The following is a 21,987-nucleotide window of genomic DNA, read 5'->3' as shown; positions in this document are numbered from 1 at the left end:
ATGCAACAAACTAGTGCATTCGGAAATTGCAGCTATTCTAGCAGTGTATCTGCCCTATGGAAGCGAGTGTTCGACCATGAAAATTTTTCTTTCTCATAAGGAAGAGAGAAAGAAAAGGCATCCCATCAAGTTGTACGTATCTCCATTCATGCTGCAAACACATTCTGAAGTCTTCAGTGGTGCAAATGTAGCAACTCCCAATATACACATGCTACTAAGCAGTACAGGACAGTAGCCTGTCTGGAGAGATTCAGTAGATCAAGCGGCAAAAATATAGGTCATAAAAACTGCATCATTTAATCACTTCTATATGTTGCAGCAACCTTACATGGGATGTCTTGCACTGTGGAGCAAGACAGGTGCACAAGTTATATTTCAGCATGCATTTACAGCAGTGATAGCAAAAGCTTACTATTTACAAAGAGTAGCATCAAAAGACAAGAACTTTCCAGAACAGACAATGAAGAAATGCTGCGAGGTACTGCCATCACCACTCAAAAAGCTTTGTATGTCCAAATGGACCAAGCAAATTCTTGCATGGTCACTGGGACATTCAGCTTGTTTTTCATAGGTTCACTAAAGCATCTTAGCATCCCAGCACTTCATTCCACAAGCAGTGTCAGCTAGCCCACAGTACAGCGCCTAGTCAATGTTACACATTTGAGCATTCTGGTAGCCTCTATGCAGTGCTACGGAAAAAAATTACAATAGGACAGCACTAGTCCGCATCAGCAAACTCTTGCCACAACAAATGCAAAAGAAGTGGCAAAGTGCAATGCAGATAACAGCTTCACCACTATGTGCTTTACATGTCAAATGTGCATTTACAGACTACAAAGATGTTCAGCCTAAGAAACAAGACACGAGAGCACTTGTCAAAGTCAGACAGAATGCAGAAAAAGGGAACACATAATTCAGAACAATTGAAAGGCTAAATACCTCAATGAAGGTAAATACAACAGGGGAAGACATCGGAGGAAAAATTTGGACCATACAGAAGTCAGGTCAAGCACACAGAAATGCACTCAACAATATAAATTGCAATGAGATGGGATGGATGTAAGACGTCTAACAACTGGTAGCAATGTAAGTGAAATCGGAAACTGAAATAAATCTTGTCCATTAAGTCTTGTCAACCTTCGTAATGACTGTAGCTGTTAATGTATTTCGTAGCATGATGCAAACTACAAGCTGTGGGCACACACGAGATTGGAGCTAAAACAGAAGAAAGATAGGAAATTGGTTTTCAATACGCCTGCTTCACGAAAAAATTCATGCCAGTCCAGTCTATTTCTATCCCACCAGTAACCCACACACACACGCGCACACACGCACACACACACACACACACACACACACACACACACACACACACACGAAAGTATATTATGTGTGCCGTGTCTTTACACTAATATGATTAAAAAAGTTCGTGACCAATAGTAAGTTTTTGATACAAACATGAACCAGCAAGAAGTGTACTGAACAATGAACTGTTTTCGCAAAACAGACATGAAATTAGGTGACCCCTTCTAGTAACTATCAGGAGCAAATGACTGAGAAAGCCTGGCTATCGCACCGATGTTCAGTCTAGGCGACTTGTTTTGTCTGGAATTTGGCTGAGAGAAGAGCAATTTCAAAATGATGGCACAGTAGCGAGAACTTCCCCTTTTCAATTCAGTCCCATTTTGTCAATACTAAAAACATAGGTGCAGCACAACAGAAATGCTGGAATGTACCAGTCATCAAATTCTGACAAGTTGCACAAAAAGAGTGCAGCACTCAAATATGGATTAAAACTCCATTACCAGCAATTTTATTGTAAACACAAATGAATGTTGTATTAGCTCACCATCTCCGTTAACTGAAAACATGAGTAATTGAATAGCCTCCACCACTGGTTCATATCAGACGGACACCTTCCACAACTGCATACTAAATATGGGCAATTTGCATACTACCACATTCTACAGTACTTCCCTTTGTGTTTGTTGAACTGCTACGCTTGCCCTCACAAGTGGATAAGATCAGCCAGGTTCTGAGGGAAAAACAAGAGCAGCACTAATGCCTATGTCTAATCCAGCTGAAAAGCACTGCAACTCTTCCGTCACACATTATTGAGTTACCTGTCAGTTCTGTCGCAAAATTTATAAATTGTGCACATGCAGGAGCTTCAGTTTCTGAATAGCCTGTGTTTTGAGCTATTTAGATTGATGAACTGCACTTTTGTGACAGCAATCCACTTTCGTCAAAAAGAGGTTTGGTAAACCAGTACACCGCAAGAAAGACTGGCAGTGATGTCATTCACATTCCAAAACCAGGGCCTTCTGACAATCTTAATTCTCCGTGCCTAGATACAGCAGCAGGAATTTTTTTTTTCTTTTACACCACACTGTTTTCACACCTGGAATACAGTGCTGTCCAATTAGGGACTTATGCATGTATATGACAAGCTATTATTGTATGATGACAATCAACTGAAAAGTCATGAAAAATTTCTTAATAAGCGAGGGCAGTTGAGTACCACACTGATTCTTTGCAAAAAGCAAAGTGGTTATCAATTAGAGATACAAGTTTTCTTCCTGGAAAAATATTCCTATTCCCACCTGCAACAGCCAATAAGAAAAATATAACCAATTTAAATTCAAAACAAAATTAAACCTTGCAACACTAGAAAGTTGCCTCTGCGTGCCCACACATGCAACAGACTTTTACATGGAGAAGGTTAAAAAAAGGTTTGATGCCACAGTGAACATTTTTGGTTACCCTTCAATTTCTCACCAGCACCATATTTTGAAAAGTTGCGCATCCGAAGAACTAACCAGCCCTATCAGGCACTGTTTAATATAAGTAACTTGTGGGGTTTAATCCCCCAGTCCTAGTGAGAACGTTCTAATCAGCGGTTGGAACAAGGCCCAAAATAAATGCCATCACACGGAGATGTGGCACAATCATAATGATGAAGCTACAGAAATCTACCTTAAGCCTGGCTAAAATGGGGGAGATGATGACAATGAAAACATCCCCACTGTGGCCTTTGGGCACAAGAGTAGCGTTTGGCCATCAACTGCAACGTTTTTCAAAAGGCAATCCCGTTTTCCACTAAACAATGTTTCCCAGCTCGACATATGGCCTGGTTTAGAATTTCCCTTTAGTGACTCTGGTACGAGTATATATTTTAATAACAATTTTTCACAAAATGAAGCAAGGCTAAGAACCACAGTCATGCAACCATTAGCATTGTGTGAGCTATTTGAAGTAACACATTCATGTGGTAAATCGATGTAATGGTCGTGTTTTAAATTTCGAACTTTTTTTTAACCTAAATCTAGGGAGGCATTGAGTTAAACAGGCTTGCCATTAGTGCCTAATATCTCCAGAACATGATTGAAAGGCCCCAGTTTGGCCTAAAGTGCTGCACATGTTCAGAGAAAACTATGGCTTAGAATTGCAAGCTAATGAAACCATGCCTAAGTGACCACAAGAAGGAGCACTATTACACCATTCTGGGAAAACGCTACAAATGAGACATTAAATAGGCTCATTTTATTTGCATACAGGGTTTGTCCTAAATGTAATGCCAGCGATTAAATTGTGAAGTGACCATAAGTCACAGCGCGCTAGGACCGGTTGGGATTGGTGGAGGGGGAAATTAGCTTATGCTAAGCATGGTCACTCTGTTGTCTGCTGCCATCTGGAGAGCAAGGACAGGCTTTTCAGTGGGACTCGTTTTCACTTCCCGTGCACGCTTTAATGCAGCACTCGTTGGAACAAAGGATTGGCACAAAGTTTTGTGTGAAACCCGGCAAATCCACAGTGGAAATTTTTCCTATGATAAAGACTGCCTTTGGTGATAACTGTCAGAACATCCAAGTCTACTGGTGGCACAAGGCATTTTCAGAAGGCCATGAAGAGGTCAGCGATGAAGCCTGTGCTGGATGGCTATCAATGACCATCACCAATCAAAATATTACGCACATGAGAGATCTTTCGAAGACAGACCGCCATTTGTGTGTTTAGTGGCAGAGACATTAAACATTCCGAAAAGTACTGTTCACAACATTTTTACAAATAATTTGCAGATGCGAAAAATGTGTGCCAAGATTGTGCTGAAAGTGTTATCAAATGACCAAAAATCACACAGAGTTGAAACGTCCTAAGAAGTTTGGGACTTGTGTGAAAGTGACCCCCCCCTTTCTAGGAGATGTCAATCACAGGTGACGAGAAAAGAAAGGAAGAAAGGAAGAAGGCGAAGCATTGAGTGGCACACCTCAGTGTCCCCTCAGCCCAAGGCCAGAATGAGCAAGTCAGAAAGTCAAGACCATGCTCATTGCGTTCTTCGACATCAAGGGGCTCGTCCACCATGAGTTTGTACCACATGGTACAACCATCAACGCCAAATTCTAGGTGTAAGTTCTCAAGAGACTCAAACAAAGGGTTCATTGTGTCCGGCCTGATATAGCAGGAGATTGAAAACTTCACCATGACAACGCAACAGCCTATACCGCCTTCCCTGCGATTCACTTCCTGGTCGATTCAAAGGTGCCAATGGTTCCCCAGCCACCCATAGTCCTGACGTGGCTCCCCAAGATTTTTTTTCTTTCTGCACTGGAAAACTTCCATGAAAGGACATCATTTTGATACAAATTAGAAAGTAAAGAGGCTTGAACCAAAGCTCCAAGGGGCATTCTGGAGGAGGCCTACTGCGACGCTTATATGCCTAGAAAATCTTGCTTGAAGCTATGTATCGACGCAGGAGGAACCTATTTTGAAACCTTTTAATGTGTTGTAGTGACCTGATAAATATTTTTGAATTGACTCGGTGACATTTCTTTTCAGACATACCCTACACATCTACAGATAAATTAAATTTCAGATCATAACGTGCCTTCAAGCATTTTTCGTGTGCATAGAGCCAAGCCTGGTATACACACATGCACACTATGCAGAGTTAAGGTCTCTTAAAATTTTCTTGTCACTTACGTAAAAATTGCATAATGGAAGCAATTAAAAAATGTCACTTCTGTGATTTACACTTAAAAGGCAGTGGCAAATGCATTTGTTAAACAATTAAGCTGTTAAATGATGTTATTGCACAAACTCAAAAATTTAGCAATGAATGGAAAAGAAGCATCAAAGGCTCATTGGGGCAATAAGTGTCAAAGCAAGTTGTGCACGTCGTACATTTACTTAGGCAGTCAGGTGATAGCAGCAGCATTCCCTATGGGGTTTTTATCATTTTTATCACCTCAAAATGGCACAGGCTCGTTCATTATTTTTGACACTTTACAAAAAATAGCAGCTGCATGTGTGTCTTATTATTGACAAGAAATTGCAGTATGCAAGGAGAACAAGACATGTCAATAGTAGTAAAAGCAGCTAAAACCTGCATTTGCACAAATAGACCACGTGGAAGGAATTTCGACTTGGGATATAATTATGTGTAATAAAATATAGAGACAATTATAATGCAAACTAAATGCCTAATGCAGTTGTGTTGGCGAACAGTGCCTCTTAGTGTTCAGGTTAGGTAAGCTACACAGTGACAGACCCCATGTGGGTACACATTATGGCAACACATCAAGGGGCCTGATCCAGGTGCACTACAGCAAGGCAACTGCATTTGAGTGAGGCTGCAGAGATGCACTGTAGTGTACACCACGTTCATTGGACTTGATGCCCAGAAAGAGTTCTCACTGCAGCCACACACCCTACTTTTCGTCGGAGTGAGTTGCCCTCTCGCTATTTACAGGTCCACACACGCCTCCCCAAGTAAAAAGGAAGGAACTGCCCACAAAGTTTAGTTTGCCTAGTGCCTTAGGTCACTGCATCTTTATAGGCAAAATTTACCTTAAAAATAAATCTACATTATATTTGGAGCACAGTTCCAAGCATAATGTTTGCTGGGCTGGTAAACCTAGAAAACAGTATTTCATGTCACTTTCATGCATACATAATACAAAAAGATAAATTGCTATTGCAAGAATTTTGTATTACTGTGCCCACTAAAAAAAAAATGACTAAGATGCAGTCTATGAGCAAAGCTTGAACGCGTCTGAACCAGTGGATAAGGCAATACAAAAAAGCTAAAAATCTTGCAATATGTTTACATAAATAGAAGCAAACAGTTATGGTAAAGAATTTGTTTTTCTGCCCAAATGAGCTCTGGTTGTCATTGACACCAAAAAGGATTGAGAAAAGGTCAGTTTAAGAAAGGATCAATGCACATAAAACAAGGAAACAGAATAGCTAAGAACAACCATTGCAGGATGTGCTTCAAACAGTGACATTCTTTAGTAAGCTGAGACATTTAGGCAGTGCCAACACAGAAGTGAAACCATAAATTAGTGCATCTCAAACATGACACGACGAACCGCTGTTGAAGTAATCGGAGCAGCTGTGAGAGCATGCCAGAACTGAGCATGCCTATTCCAGTCTATTTGGCTTTGACTTGGTTAAGGAGATCATCATACAGTTTTGTCAGTTCGGTGTTCTCTTCATTCTGTGGGAACCAAAAAAAAAAAAATGTTTTACTTGCAAATAAAGAGATCACTAAATTTCAGGTATGAAACTGCACTTTCATGCATAATATTATGGTGCAAATATAGGGTGTTTTCGAGAACACTCGATTTTCAAGCAGTGCAGCCTAGATTAAGAAACCATCTTTTTTCGCAAGACCTCGTAAGTGATGGATGCCAGTGTAGTGCGACAGTTACTAAAAGATTAATTATAACTGGATATAACTAATATTTTAGCTAACTTCCCGAGGTATGTCAAATAAAATCGAAGCCAGCGGGAATGCAAAGCATTACCGTTTGCTACAAATGCTATGCCTACCACTACTTTCGAGGAATGCATACTCGAATGGTTTGAGCATGGACGTCCAAGCATTAATGTTCCAGTTAACATTTTGTCTAACTGCACTTATTCAGTACAATTTTTTTTTTTCTTTCTAATATGAAAAAACATGCACCACATCACTATGGCCTTTTTCTATTAAAAATGGCAGTTAGACCAGTACAAGAGTGTTCACTAAACGAAGTCATCAAAATTTAGCGAGACAGTAGAAAGCTAAATAAATGTATTTTCTAAATACAGTCGCCGACCGATTTTCCGGACTCCGAAAATTCGGACATGCCCGATTATTCAGCCAGCCTCGCGGCACCGCCATTCTTCCCATAGACCATAATGTATAACAACTGCCGAAAGTTCGGACACCTTGCAACCTCGTCTGATTTTTCGGACACTCCTTGAGCCAACTCGGTCGAGAGCACCATGCACAGACTCTGATCGGTGCATGGTTCGACTTGCTGAGCGCCATTTTTGTTTTGCACGGAGCTTCCTTGCTGCCCCACGAAGTGGCGCTACTGGAAATCCCCGCTCATCATCATCGTTTCTGCCTGGTTAGATAGTGGCTCTGCAGCAGTTCCAGTTTCAGCTTAGTAAGCCATGTCAAGACAATCCAGCAGCTGATTTGTTTCTTCGCGCAAGACGCTGCGAGCAGGCCGCGTTTTTCGTTTGTGCGACTGGTGTCGGCACGGTGGTGTTTGCTTTGTGTGCTGTGTCGAGGTTTCGGTGAGCCAACGCGGCATACGTAAACATCGCGTCAAGGGTCTAATGGCGCCGACAGTGCCCGCGCAGACTGCGCTGGGGAATGCCGGCAAGCGGGTGCCGGGAGGCCTAAGACTTGTCGCCTTCCGATGTGCTCCCTACTGACGCGGAAAATGTTCTGCCGAGACCTGCGCAGTGGTTGCATTGCGATTCCGGACATTGTCTCATTTGACAGTTTCATAGGTGCTGACATGCGCAGAACTCGACGACGGCGAGATCATTCGTCAGGTTTCTGCTGCACCGTCTGACGATGACTCTGAGTCGGAAGATGACGCACCATGTGCTACGCTGCCGTCGCATGCGGAGCCTGTACAAGCAGTGACTGTGCTTTCAGCCGCTAATAGTGACCGTACGACCCTCTCAGAGATTCAGGCTTATCTGATTGCACGTAAACGGAACAGCGTGCAACGGCGCATTCACGATTTCTTCCAAGCCTACTGCCGAGCCCAAATAAGTGCGTGGAAATAAAGGATTTAATTTTTTTTCTTAATCTGTCTTTTCGTACACCTGTTTATTCGGACATTTTCGCAGTCCCCGTGAGGTCCGAATAAACGGTCGGCGACTGTATATAAACTTCAAAAACACCTCTTAGGGCGTAATAAGTAATATAATTTGTGAAAAGCGAAATTTACCGAAAAGCATAGGAATTATATGAAATGTTGCACTGCTAACATAATAGACAAGATATTCCAATATATTCAAATACTTTTTCTTCCATATTCAACAACCCATAAAAGTTTCCACGTTCTTGCTCATAAGTAAGGTGTGCTACATATTCTACATATTTGCGCTTGGTGGTAGCTTCCTCTTTCAGGTAGGTCCCACACATATAGTCGAACACGGATATATCGAACTCGAAGGGGATCACGAATTAATTCGATATATTAAAAATTCGATATAAAAAAATACAGGCCCAGAGACTACCTGTGGCGGACGATGACCTACCGATCGGCGCATTCAAGAATGACAACTATTTCCGCACACACGACGCAACGTAATGCTTTATTTGCGTGAAAAAAAATCGCTTATGTTGGTCTGCTTCTTCGCCTTGCAAATGAAATTAAAGACGCCAGCCTCGATCTTATCGAGGCTGTTCAGGTGCGAAAGCCCGGTTCCTTCCATGTCGCCACAACAACGGCGAATCAAGCTGAACGCGGCCGCCACTTCAGCGGCGGAGTACGAGCGTGTAGCCACCCCCTCGTCCGGACGATCTTCGTCGCCACTCGAGCTGTCGGCCTGGGTCCCTGCGACTGCAGCTACAATGTCCTCGTCGGCGAGGCTCGCAACAGCCTGAACATTGCTGTCAACGTTCACAAAATCGTCAGCAGACACTTCGGCTGGAACGGCAGCCGGGAAAAGGGACAATTCGCGAAACGAGTCGTCCATGCACTCGTTGTCGCCGTCTTCGCAGGTTTCGGGAAGTTTGGCCGTCACGAGGCCTGCCTTCCGGAAGCAGTTGGCCACGGTATCCTGCTTCACGTCTCTCCAGGCGCCCGTCATCATTTGAATGGCCCCCAGCAGGTCAACCTTAAGCTCCATGCCCATGCGGAGGTTCACCAAAAGCCTATCAATGAGTCGCTTCCTGTAGCCGACTTTGAACGACTTACGATGCGCTGGTCGAGCGGCTGCAACTTCGCTGTCGTGTTTGCCGGCAGAAACTTGAGCGCGATGTTTTTGAGCTCGCAGGTGGTGTGATGGGCCGAGCAATTGTCGACGAGAAGGCAAGCGTGACGCCCCGACTTGCCCAGTTCGGCGTCCCACGCTTGCAGCCATTCTATAAACAGCTGACGCGTCATCCACGCCTTCTTATTGAAGGCGTAGCGAACGGGGACTGCTTACAGTTTTTGAAGCAGCGCGGTGCCCTTGCTTTGCCGATCACAAAGGGCTGGAGCTTTTGAGAGCCATCCATGTTTGCAGCGAGCAGAACGCTCACGCGGACTTTGCTCATCTTGCCCCCGTGACACGTGCTGCCCCGGACGTCGAGCGTCTTGCTTGGCAGCATCTGCCAAAACAACCCGGTCTCGTCGGTGTTGAAGATTTCCGCGGGTGAAAACTTCGCGCAAATTTCCGGCCATTCGTTCAAAATCCACTGCTGGATATCCTGGCTGATGACGGCTCCGCTTTCCCCAGAAATGGTTTTGCCAACTATCTTATGGCGGTTCTTAAACCTCTGCAGCCACCCTGTATTGTCGGCGAAGTTGTCATCACCGAGTGCAGCGGCAAGCCATTTAGCTTTAGCCATTAGCATTGGGCCATCCACCAGAATGTTTTTAGCCCGCACCTCTAAAAACCACGCATAGAGGGCCTTTTCAACTTTCTCGTGGGCAGGAGCGCGCACACGACAAGCTCCCGACGTTCGTTGCTCCGCCGCTTTCGACTTTATGTCCGCCTTGTTTTTTAACAAGGTGCTTAGAGTGCTCCGAGGAATCCCGAAGTCGTCTGCCACCGTCGCACTTTTCTCGCCCGCCTCAACACGCTGAATGGCTTTCAGCTTTGTCGCAAAGTCCAGGTTCTTGCGCTTCTTGACGCTGCTTGTGCTTGCTGTAGCCATTGCTTCCGCGTCAGCTCAGCACGATCCAGTCACACGTGTCGTGAGACTCACGCAAAACAATAATGAACACGAAACACAAGAACGCGCACAAAACACAAGAATTCACGTGCGCAGCCTACGCCAACAAACCGCTCGCGATGGTCACCTCCGAGGGCGACAGCGACGCACGAAAGGCACGAGCTGTGGTTGGCTGAGCAAAACTCGTGAAAAAGCAACAAGAAAAAAAAAAGGCAAAAGGAGGAGGCCGCCGGCGCCTTCTTTCCTCTTTTCCGAGCCGATCACTATGGTTACGCGGGGGAAGGATGAGAGACTTTGAGAGAGGAAAAAAAAAAGCAGTTCCGCAAGTCGGAGAGCGTGCGCAGCGGGAGTACAGTCTGAGCCTCCCTCCCTCTCACTCTCACATTTTCCGAGCATTTCGTGGGAGGTGTGGAGCTCGCGGGTGCAGCGAGTGCCGAGATCGCGCGGTGTTCTATATATCCAATGGCGGGTAACAATATCGTTCGATATAAACGTACGGATTGCTATACTTTAACACAGAATTTTCAAGGGGATAATTTACGAGTTCGATACAGACAATAATTCGATATATGTGGGTTCGATATATCCGTGTTCGACTGTATTGGGCAAAATGTTACATACTGCTGGGCTGGGGGAAGGAAATCATATTTTGTAGAAACATTGTAAACATGAGATATTACTAAGATCTTTACAACATCTCGATAGGCACAAGAATTTCTCAAACTGCCAAAACGCAGAAAATGACACTCTCTGCTGAACAGCTGACTGTTGGTTTTGTGGGTCTCCATGGTCCACATTACATTCCATGATCTACCATCATCTCCAGATCGACAGATACTAGTAGCATACAGATGATCATTTGATGGTGCAACAAAATTGTGAGACCTGCATTCACATGAGGGCCAAGTTACTGAAGCACTTGCAATCTTCACAATTGCAAGGTGCACACCTCCAGACACTAGTGTTACGTTTCGCCTACAACGCGCGGTAATGCCGGCGCGGATGCAACGGACGCCGGGGCTTTGTTCAAAACGGCGGACATTTTGGCCCGTTCAACGCCGCCGCAACGCCTACCCGCCAAGCGTGTCCAGGCGTGTTTCAGTGCCACGTGTCTTCGTGTGTGCGTGTGTGTGTGTGTGCCCTCGCTTGTCAAAGCGCGGCAGCCGGGGAGCGGAGTTCCCCGAATGAGGAGCCTGGAGGTCTCTCGGCTCAACCGTTCGCGCCGTCGTGTGTGAGGGTTGGCGATGCGTCACTACACTCGGTTCAGCATGTCTCTCGGCTCGGACGTGCGCGCCGTCGTGGGCTCATGCTCCGCCGTCCCGTGACCTTCATCCCGTGACCTTCATCCCGTGACCTTCCCTTTTTGGACCGCGACGCCGGGAGTATAAGAGCAGCTGCCCCCGGACGCCAGGGGAGAGGCTCCGATTTGTACTGTTGAGTTACGTGCTCTCCCGTCTCTCCACTTCGGTCGAACTGACCGGCCGCTCTTTTGCTATGTTAGAATAAACAAGTTGTTCTGTTACCAGTCTTCTCATGCTTTGCCGGGACCTTCGGATGCTTCCAGTGCCCCAGGCCGCCAGGCCAACGCTACCCTTGAGGCTTGCGACCCATTCGCAATAGCGGGCGTCAGCACCGAAACCCCAACAACTCGCACCAGCGGTGCGATTCAAACACTAGTTAAAAATTGCTGCCACACGGCAAAAAAATGAATTCTGAAACTAACTAAAGCCTACTTTTTTAAAACTATGGTGGAGCAAGTCCCTAAGGACATCAGGAACTGAAATTGGGTGCAGCACTTGCCAATTGCCCATGACCCTTGTCCATTGATGTGCAAGGAAAGTTGGATGCAGGGGCATTTTATGGTTGTACGTATTTTGACAACCTACCGGTCATATTTTGTAATGGAACTTGCACTATAATTGGCACATACATGATGCAGTGTAAAGCAGTTTACTTTTTCCTTACCCTGTAAAATTTTTTAAAGGCTTTAGTAATTATTTATTGAGCAGATAATCATGATTATTATAACAAGCTACATACCAAAGGAAAGTAGAATGGTATGGTATGATGAACTTTAGTAATGTCCTGAAGATGAAGAAATGAGTTTTCTAAAGATAAACATTTTGTTTGGTAACCAACTTAGGTGTGGGGACGACATTTAAAGTAGCCATCAAGCCCCGTCCACTTTTAGATGCAAAAGGGCATACCTTCTGTTCTAGTCGTTTTTCAAGACTATTGATGGTCATTGCAGCCTTCTTGAGTTGACCTTTCAGAACAGTGATGTCTGCTTCAAAGTTCCGTTTCGTATTTTCCACTTCTTTGTTGGCACTGGAAGAAAAAAAAAGGAAGCAGGACACAGGAAAGATAATTTAAAGGGTCGCGAAAGGGGAATATCAAGTTAAGCTGTATTAGTAAATTAAGTTTCTGCGATAGCACAGCCATTCTTACTGCTAAAGGAGGCTTCGAAAGCAAGAAAAGGCAGGCCGGTGGTAACACCGCCTGCCTTTTCCACACCGGCTTCCCACACCGGCTTGCCTGGACATCAGAGTGTTACAGCGTTGGCTGTATGTTAGCTAAGTGTTTAATGGTAAAGAATGAATAAATTATACGCTAGAGGAACCAAATGAATGAATATCTTTATTTCCAACAGATTGGGGGAGACAGGGAAGAAAAGCTGCAAGTGCAGCTTGAAAAAAAAAAAAAAAAAAAAAAAAAAAAAACCCAGCCTGCCCCCTATGATCACAAGACATGGGCAGCGCAGAGCTGCTGAGTGTTTTTAACAATACAAAAATACAGTTTTGCAAGAATAGATGAGAAGCACTAAGTTAGCCATTAGCCATTTAGCAAATTAAGAGAATCTTTCCTGCACCAAAATGGTGCAATTACAAGAACATACTTTGAAATCATTGACATCGCACTGACGCATCAACAGGAACTTACGCTTTCATCTCTCCCCGTTTCCACAAAATAAAAATGGTTTTGAAATACTCTAGATGCCTCAAGTAGCTTAACTCTTTCCCTACTGTGTCCTTTGGGCATTGTTAGCCAACTATTGACGGTTTGAAATGCCACTTTCAAGACTTTTCGCGCTGCTCACGGACATACTGCACTATCAGACATGAAGAAATATATTTTGTTTTCTAAGCAGTTTGCTTTTTTTTCCTGCCAGACGGTGGTTTTTGAATCCGTTTCTAAATTCTTGCTATCATCAAAGTAGAAAGCAAAAATGGCTGCGCAGTATCGATGGTTTGAAACACCGCTTTCGAGACCTGCGGTGCTCATGGACACACTGCACCATCAGACATGAAGGAGGAGAACTACAGTTTTGTGTTCTAAGCAGTTTGCTTATTTCCCACCAGGCGGCAATTTTTGAACACTCTCCAAAGTTCCGCGATTATCAAAGGAGAAAGAAAAAAACTCAGTGCCTTCCAATCTGAAGAAGGATGACCAGCAAAGCTGTGTATGTGGGCCCCTTAATGGCAAACTGCACCTCCGCCCGGCACTGCACTATCTTTGGGATCGGCCCACGTATGGGGAGTGCTTAACGCCTGCTCCACCTCCCCCACGGCTCGGCCCGGCATTGCACTATCTAAGGGATTGGCCCACGTATGGGGAGTGCTTAACGCCTGCTCCACCTCCCCCACGGGTCGGCCCGGCATTGCACTATCTTCGGGATCGGCCCACGTATGGGAAGTGTTTAACGCCTGCTCCACCTCCCCCACGGGTCGGCCCGGCATTGCACTATCTTCGGGATCGGCCCACGTATGGGGAGTGCTTAACGCCTGCTCCACCTCCCCCACGGGTCGGCCCGGCATTGCACTATCTTCAGGATCGGCCCACGTATGGGAAGTGTTTAACGCCTGCTCCACCTCCCCCACGGGTCGGCCCGGCATTGCACTATCTTCGGGATCGGCCCACGTATGGGGAGTGCTTAACGCCTGCTCCACCTCCCCCACGGGTCGGCCCGGCATTGCACTATCTTCGGGATCGGCCCACGTATGGGAAGTGTTTAACGCCTGCTCCACCTCCCCCACGGGTCGGCCCGGCATTGCACTATCTTCGGGATCGGCCCACGTATAGGGAGCGCTTAACGCCTGCTTGACCTCCGCCACGGGTCTGCCCGGCACTGTACTATCTTCAGGATCAGCCCCCGTATGGGGAGTGCTTAACGCCTGCTTCACCTTCGCCGCGGGTCGGCCCGGCTTTGTACTATCTCCGGGATCAGCCCACGCATGGGGAGGTAATTGCTTACCACGCAAATCACACGAAAAGTTCCTTGGACGGTAGAGGTATACAGCTTCGCTGTAAAAATGGCCGCCTCAAGGAGCAGTGTGCGCACTTCAAAAATCGCAGATCTCGCATTCTGCTACATCCATGGCTGATTTTATCTATGGATTTAGCAGCGAGTCTGAGGATGCTGCCTTTTTGTCGGACTTTGGCTCTGAGAGCGATGACACAAACAAGCCTGGTGCATCGGCGGCCGCAGCCTGGCAAGCCCAACTGTAGTGCTTGCAGTTAAATTTTTGTAGTTGGACATGCTTCTTCCTGCCACTTGCTGGCGCTCTAAGCAACCTCCACAGAGCACGGGTCACGCGCCCGCATGTTCCCTTTCATAAAGTACCACCCTGTACATTGCATTTGCTTTACATTACTTGTGTTATACCACTGAAGCTAGAAATCAAGTGCCAGTCTGTGTCCTGTGACCATGCTGTCAAAAGAAAGCGAGTAGTGTGCCAAACTTCTTCCTTGTCCTGTGTTCCTACTTTAATCCAACAAATAACACATGCTGCCTATTATTCAGTGTTGGCCAAAGACATTTAGCCATTAGCCAGAAACTTCATACTTACCAAAACTCTGCAAGAAAACATTTTTCTATCGTGTGTTACCTGTAGGCAACACTCATCCATAAGGGTTAATGTCCAGAAGGTGCAAAATAATGGAGAGTTTTAAATTAGTGTTTGCAACCGAATGTAAAAGCATCACGTACGTAAAGAAATAGTGTCATCCTCACTGTGCATGCTCGGAATGGTATCGGCTTTCTGCGGTTTACGCGCCCTATGACAACGTACATTATTTGGAGAGTTTAACGTCTAATGTTTACGGACGCTAAGAAATAGCGTTGTCGAACATGGGGGCAACCATGGCTCCCGCTTCAGCGTGAATTCTCGTGATGGCTACGCTCTCACTTGCGTTGATCGCCAGTAACTATTGTAATGAGCTTTCACTTTCTCTAAACTCACCTGATAGGTTAGTTATGAACGCATAGCACGTCCATTTTCTAAGATCGTTCGGTGATTCTGGCACCCGTACGCCTAACGAGATGCGTCCACATAGCAACAGCAGGATGGTTGCTAATGGACAGTCTTGGCTGGGATACGTTTGGCACGAGGCACCAGACGGCGCCGTTTTAAAAAGTTTTCTTTACATTTGTGTTTCCGTAAGGTAAACTAAAAGATTTGACAGGACACGCACATTAACGTCCCGCAAAGGTGCTTACGTTTAACGTACGTAAGGCGACAAACGCTATTCTAAAACTGTCTAATGCTGTAGTGAAGGGCTGCAGATTAATTTTTATCACCTGAAGTTCTTTGATGTGAACCCAAAGCAGCTACACAAACGTTTTGGCATTCTGCCCCCATTGGAATATGGCCACTGTTGCAGCCAGCTACGGAAGGCTATACAATTTATTACAGTATCTACAAAGCAGTACCCACCCTTCGATGCTTTCCTCTGTTTTGGTTTTGATCATGTGAACCATGTGGCAGTTCTTCTCCAGGGCCTCATTTGCCTCAGTTAACTGCTGTTTTAGGAGAGCTTCATTCTGCACACAAAATAAATACAAACCGAATTAGCATCACCCACAAGAACAAGCAGTGCACAACTAATCTGAATTGGAAGCAACGTACAAGTGCAGTAAACAATTTAACAATGTATGTTTCCTTACAGTAGACTCCTTTCAATATAGACTTTTTAGTTCCCAATCATTTTTGTTAAGCTCTGTTAGAACTTCTGGCAAAATAGCTATTCACAGTCTCTTCAGGTTCATAAGGAAAGTCTTCTGTGGCCATGTGCAATGATGGGCTTAAGCCATAGGCTGACCCTGCACACTCACCAAGGCCTAATTAAACGAGACCAATGCTCAACACAGTTAGTCTGGGCACATTCGGCACTGCCTGCTTAATACCTCTCGCCGTATACAATGCCACAACAAGTTTGAGCACCTCCACACAGGCTTAGTCTCCAAAGAAAACACAGTCATGCTTAGCTGCAAAAAATACTTGTGCACACACTCATCCAAGGCTGGGCAGTTGAGCAGTGTGTTCTGTACATATGATGTACAAAGGTGATAAAATACAAAAGGACAATTGGGAAATTGCACTTATAAAACCATTGATCAAGCAATGTGAAGAATAGGTATGCATGCCACTACAATACACTTGATTTCATAGATTTCCCTTTTCACTCTGCACAAGCAGCTTTACAGGGAAGGTCAGTGCATGTGAACAAAGTTTGCTCACACAAAGAAACTGGAAACATTTCTGTAGGTGTTGACAGAGCATGAATTCATACATGCAGCTGACCATAGTCTCTAAAATGTTATCCCCAACCTTACCTAGCCTCCCAATAGGTAAAGGAAATAGGTTTGTGTCCAACAGACAAGCCCCCCACTATGACAATTTGTAGCACATGGTAATGCAAATGATGACATCCACGGTGGTTTCCTTGCCCAAATGAGTTCCACAAGCAACCCTCTACAGAACAGCATGGTTAACCGAGAATCACTATGCAGCAGCTTACAAATGCACGTACAAAAATTGCTTGAGAACGAAGCACCAGGATGACAGTAAGCTTAGGTCAGCAAAGCTTTCATAGAGCCCACATTGTACCTCCACACACTATTGCTGTGCAATGAAAGTACTACACACATGAAACCCACATTATGGGCCTCTCCCAGTCAGTTTGTTTGCTGGACGATAGAAAATAATCCATGCCAACGACCCCACAACAGTTGTCAACTTCCCAAGGAGAAATTATCTAGGTAAATGTGACCCATTCGGGGATGGAAGCGGCAAAGCAAGTCTTGGAACAGCTCCCGAAGCAGCAAATTTGTTAATTTAGAGCAGGTTTGGAGCACGAATTGTTTATTATGCAGCAGTAGATATGCATTTTGGAGCAGTATTACAAAGCCCAACATGAGTGAAGTAGAGGCATATAAAGAACAGATGTTCTTTGACTTTGCAAAATACTATTAAGGTACAGAAAATCAGTTCTGCGGAAGGCAACAAAGTGGAGGAAGGTTCATGAGGAAAAAATTCCTATTCACACGATTGTAGCCATGAAGCTACAAAAGAAACCCATAAGGGTTTCTCAGAAACCATTATCAAGTTACATAATGGATGTACCCAAATAGATGTGGCCAAGAAAAATATAACTGAGGGCTCTGAGAGAGCTGCGCACACTGTATGCTGATAGTCTTGTTAATGCTATCGTGTTTTTCTTTTCATTGTGCACAAGCAACTCATTAAGTTTAATTATCTAACATCTATTACATATTTGATAAAGTTCCAATGAAAAGGTTGTGGAGAACGTCGAGAAATGACAAACATGAGTGCATAAAGCAAACAATAGGTATTATGTGGTCTTTTTCTGGAAAAAAACAAGTGATCAAAAAAATTTCAAGTGACAATGCGTCCCCGTACCAATATTATTAGCAGTCTTAGACGCATAAGTTGTCTAGTGCGTTGTGTAGATTACACATGTGCGAACCAGGGGCATGGTCTTGTAATGGTTATGAAAGCAAACCATTACAAGATTGCTCTATTTCGCATAAGATAAGGACTGAATATGCATGCAAAAAGCTGCTGACGCGTCAAGAGCGCAGCCACTCGTTCAGAGCTCCCAAATTTGACGAGGTTTCCATAAAGATTGCGGAGATGCTCGATTCTCACGTGTCTCCGATGTTTTCCCCGCATGGCTCTTGCATCTCCTGTTATCTGGCTAGCCTGCGTAGCTGGACACTGCCGGTGGTCGGTGTAGTTGCAAATTAGTATGAAAGATGGCGAAGGTGTTGCGCTGCTAACGCCACCCAACAGCAAGGTTACTCTGGCCCACACTGGAGTATGCTGTTCCTCCTTGGATATTGGGTCGGCAGAGCGGGTGAACTTGAAGTGCCTATCTACACACTTCCTGTCAGACCGTTTGGCGAGGCTTTGGAGCAAGGCACCAGGATGGACGAACTTGATTTGTTAGAATGCGCCTCTGTATGCATGACTGTACATGCAAACCATTAGGTGTTTGTGTCCAGCATGAGGCCAAACATATTCACTCAATACCCTGTTGGTTGTGATATGACTAGCTGGCATTGGTGTATCAAAGGTGCAATAAATGCCCAAGAGCATGTTTGAGATCCCATAAGATTTTATGCAATCTGGCACGTCGAACCATTGCTAGATTCACAGCATATATATATTTTTAAATATTGCGCTTCATTTTCATTAGAAAAAAGGTCCACATGAACCCTAGGTTGCTTTAACCCCACAAAGCCCGAACACCATTTCACATCAAAGCAAATTAAAATAACTTGTTACCATTTATTTCTGTTCACGGATATTATATCTATATGAAGAAAACAGATAAATAATCGATTAAAATCTAATTAGGAAATATTTTCATGAACGATCCACAACTGAAAACTCCCTCCAGCATACAAAAAAAGCTAGTATGGGCTTTAACATTGGGTTTTCAGCACTTCCATCAGTCTTTAGCCATGAAACTCAGCCTACGAAAAATGATAAGATGGGCTTTGTGGGGTTAAATCCAGTTGTCGGTCATTGCTTAATGTCCTCCACAACTTTTTCACTGACTTATCGATTAGGTGAGTTTGTGAACTGAGCTAATTAAACATATTCACACACAATGAAGAACTAAGTGACAACCATTTTTAAATGCTTTAAACTACTTAAAAATGCTTCATTGCACAACAGCGGTTGCTGAAGTTCGGTGCAAGGACACACGGAGGACACATACTGCTCTTTGCAGCTGGTCGTTCACCGCTGCGTGCTGTCTGATCTGCCTGCGCTACAACCAATTGTGACAGATTGTACAGAGATTCCACAGCTACCTTAATTCTTCACAAGTAGGAAGATACCTATAAAGAAAGAGGTCAGACAGGGAGACAATCTCTCCAATGCTATTCAATGCGTGTTTGGAAGAAGTATTCAAGCTGTAAAATTTGGAATGCTTAGGAGTAAGAATCAACGGCGAATATCTCAGCAACCTTCGGTTTGCCGATGACATTGTTCTATTCAGAGAGAGAGTGTAAAAGTGGAGTTGAAGATTAACATGCAGAAGACAAAGATAATGAAGAATAGCCGGGCAAGGGAACAAGAGTTCAGGACAGCCAGTCGGCCTCTAGAGGCTGTGAAGGAGTACGTTTACCTAGGTCAACTAATCCCAGGGAACCCTGACCCTGAGAAGGAAATTCATAGAAGAATAAAAATGGGTTGGATCGCATACGGCAGACATCATGCGCTCCGTACTGGGAGCTTACCGTTATCATTGAATAGGAAAGTATATACTCTGTGCATTTTACCGGTGCTGACACATGGGGCAGAGACTTGTAGACTGACAAAGAAGCTTGAGAACAAGGACCGCACATAGAGCGATGGAACGAAGAATTCTAGGCATAACTTTAAGACACAGAAAGAGAGCGGTTTAGATCAGAGAGCAAACGGGTATAGACTATATTCTAATAGACATTAAAAGAAAAAAATGGCACTGGGCAGGCCATGTAATGTGCAGATTAGATAACCGTTGGACCATTAGGGTTACAGAATGGGTACCAAGAGAAGGGAAATGCAGTTGAGGACGGCAGAAGACTAGGTGGCGCGATGAAATTAGGAAATTCGCGGGTGCTAGTTGGAATCGGTTGGCGCAGGACAGCGGTAATTGGAGATCACAGGGAGAGGCCTTCGTCCTGCAGTGGACATAAGGTAGGCTGATGATGATGATGACAACTAATTACAAGCAGACCTATCAACAAGCCAATATAGCTATCCTGATCGCATATGCAGTAATTGGAATTCTGTTTGAACAAAGTCATGTCAGCGCAGAGACCCTTGTGATACCCGTGCTTTATGTGTGACGTGTTACATTGCTTGTCATTGTACATAAATATTTCCTGCTCCTAGCCATATCCTTGCACCAAACTTGGCAGCAAGCACCAACCCGAAAGCTCACGTCTGCCCCTGAAGGAAGCCGCAAATGATCTGTGCGATCACTGAACGTACAATGGACTTTTGTTGTGAACTTCAATCTTAGCATTACTCTTGTTTGTTTAACATGGCCGCATGTGCTGTAATTATGTATAGAAGTCCTCTCTGAATATTTTGAAAGGCGTAAAAGCAGACAATACAAAATTTTAGAAGTGCAGCTCTTAGGCAGCCGTTCCTGTGGCGAGCGTCGGCATCCCATGCAACTGAGCGAACGAGCATAGTGAAAGATGACAGTGAACGCGGCGCGCAGCTGGGGATGAGAGAGAAGGAGATTCTTGTTGATGGGAAGGAAAGGTTGGGGTAAAGTGCAGTGCAGTAACTGTCTCTCAGCAGAGGACATGGGACAGCTGGGGATGAAAAAAAAAAACAATGAGAGCAAAGAGGTGTGAGGGAAAAAGCAGAGAGGAGGGTATGGCAAAAGGGTGAGAAGGAAAGTAGAGTGCTGGCAGCGGCCAGACATGTGGCAAGCGCGGAAACGAAGCACTGGTGTGGGCTTCGGACCCACTGCGCACTGCGCATGCTGCCACTAGAGAATGCGCTTCGCACAAGTCATGTGTTCCCGTATTCACGTTTTCTTTTTAACAATGAGCGACACAACTACTGGAAATGCTTCGTCTGCTGCTGCCGCTGCCAAATGAGCTGCCCGAGCAGAGGCTCAGCACCGCCACCAAGAGCACGCTGTTGTTCAGAATCAAATTCTTTGCCACAATATATTGCGAATTCAAAACACCTAAACTCAAAGTTTGCGTTAGGTAGTATCGTAATCGTTAGTGATGTATGTGTATGTATGTATGTGTATAATATATATATGTATATATATATATATAATCTGTGTGCATAGCAACAGACATGGGCATTGTCTACTTTCTCGTCCTGTCTCGTGCTGTTAGTATACTATGAATATGTATGAAGAAGCTTAAATCAATATGCTACAGTACATAGCGCGGCGGCATAGCTTCACAGGAAACACCAAATATATTGTTAGGAGTATACATTTGTTTGTTTAATAACAAAATAGAGCGCTTGAATTTTGTATTCGTAGTGTCAAGCATAAAGTAGGAAGCTATCGTAACTATCAGCCAATCTGGTTGACATGCATGTGCTTCTACCTGCTTGAGTACAATATCTTAAGGTGGGGATGAAAACTCCACATTACCAAAAACCTATGCAACCGGATTAGATGTTATGGCTCCTTTACTGGAAATTAAAGCAAGCATCCCAATCTGTTAAGCTAGTCATATGCTTAACCTGTATTAGACCAATGTTAGAGTATGCTAATAGAAGCAATTTCAATCTAGATTATTCGACCAAAATAAGAAAGTGCAAGGAAAGCATCAAGGTACAATCTAATCTGGTATTCCCAAACGGATTGTATTAGCCCAATTTTATACCTGCATGAACTTCCTGCATTAACCCAATGCTCAAAACTTTCCTTTCTTGCTGTTGAAAGGCTGCTTGAATCCCAATGGCATACTACAAGACTTTCCTTTCTTGCTGTTGAAAAGCTGCTTGAATCCCAACAGCGTACTACATATT

The 21,987-nt window shown here is 44.5% G+C and overlaps 1 protein-coding gene across 1 annotated transcript in view; it reads right to left on the bottom strand.

Annotated features, from left to right (window-relative positions):
* Window positions 1–272: 272 nt before the first annotated feature.
* The window catches only part of LOC126543284 (uncharacterized), a 98,679-nt gene continuing 76,964 nt past the window's right edge, over window positions 273–21,987 (bottom strand). Inside the window, exons 13-15 of the mRNA XM_055061813.2 lie at window positions 15,892–15,998; window positions 12,385–12,505; window positions 273–6,499 (exon numbers count right to left, since the gene is read on the bottom strand). Coding sequence (XP_054917788.1) covers window positions 6,434–6,499; window positions 12,385–12,505; window positions 15,892–15,998 — 294 coding nt within the window. The 3' untranslated portion in view covers window positions 273–6,433. The remainder of the gene's footprint in view (window positions 6,500–12,384; window positions 12,506–15,891; window positions 15,999–21,987) is intronic.

Source organism: Dermacentor andersoni, chromosome 1 (assembly GCF_023375885.2).
Source record: "Dermacentor andersoni chromosome 1, qqDerAnde1_hic_scaffold, whole genome shotgun sequence".
In the NCBI taxonomy this organism is placed as follows: Eukaryota; Metazoa; Arthropoda; class Arachnida; order Ixodida; family Ixodidae; genus Dermacentor; species Dermacentor andersoni.
Note: the sequence above shows the minus strand (reverse complement) of the source record. Positions and strands in the feature narration are given on the sequence as shown.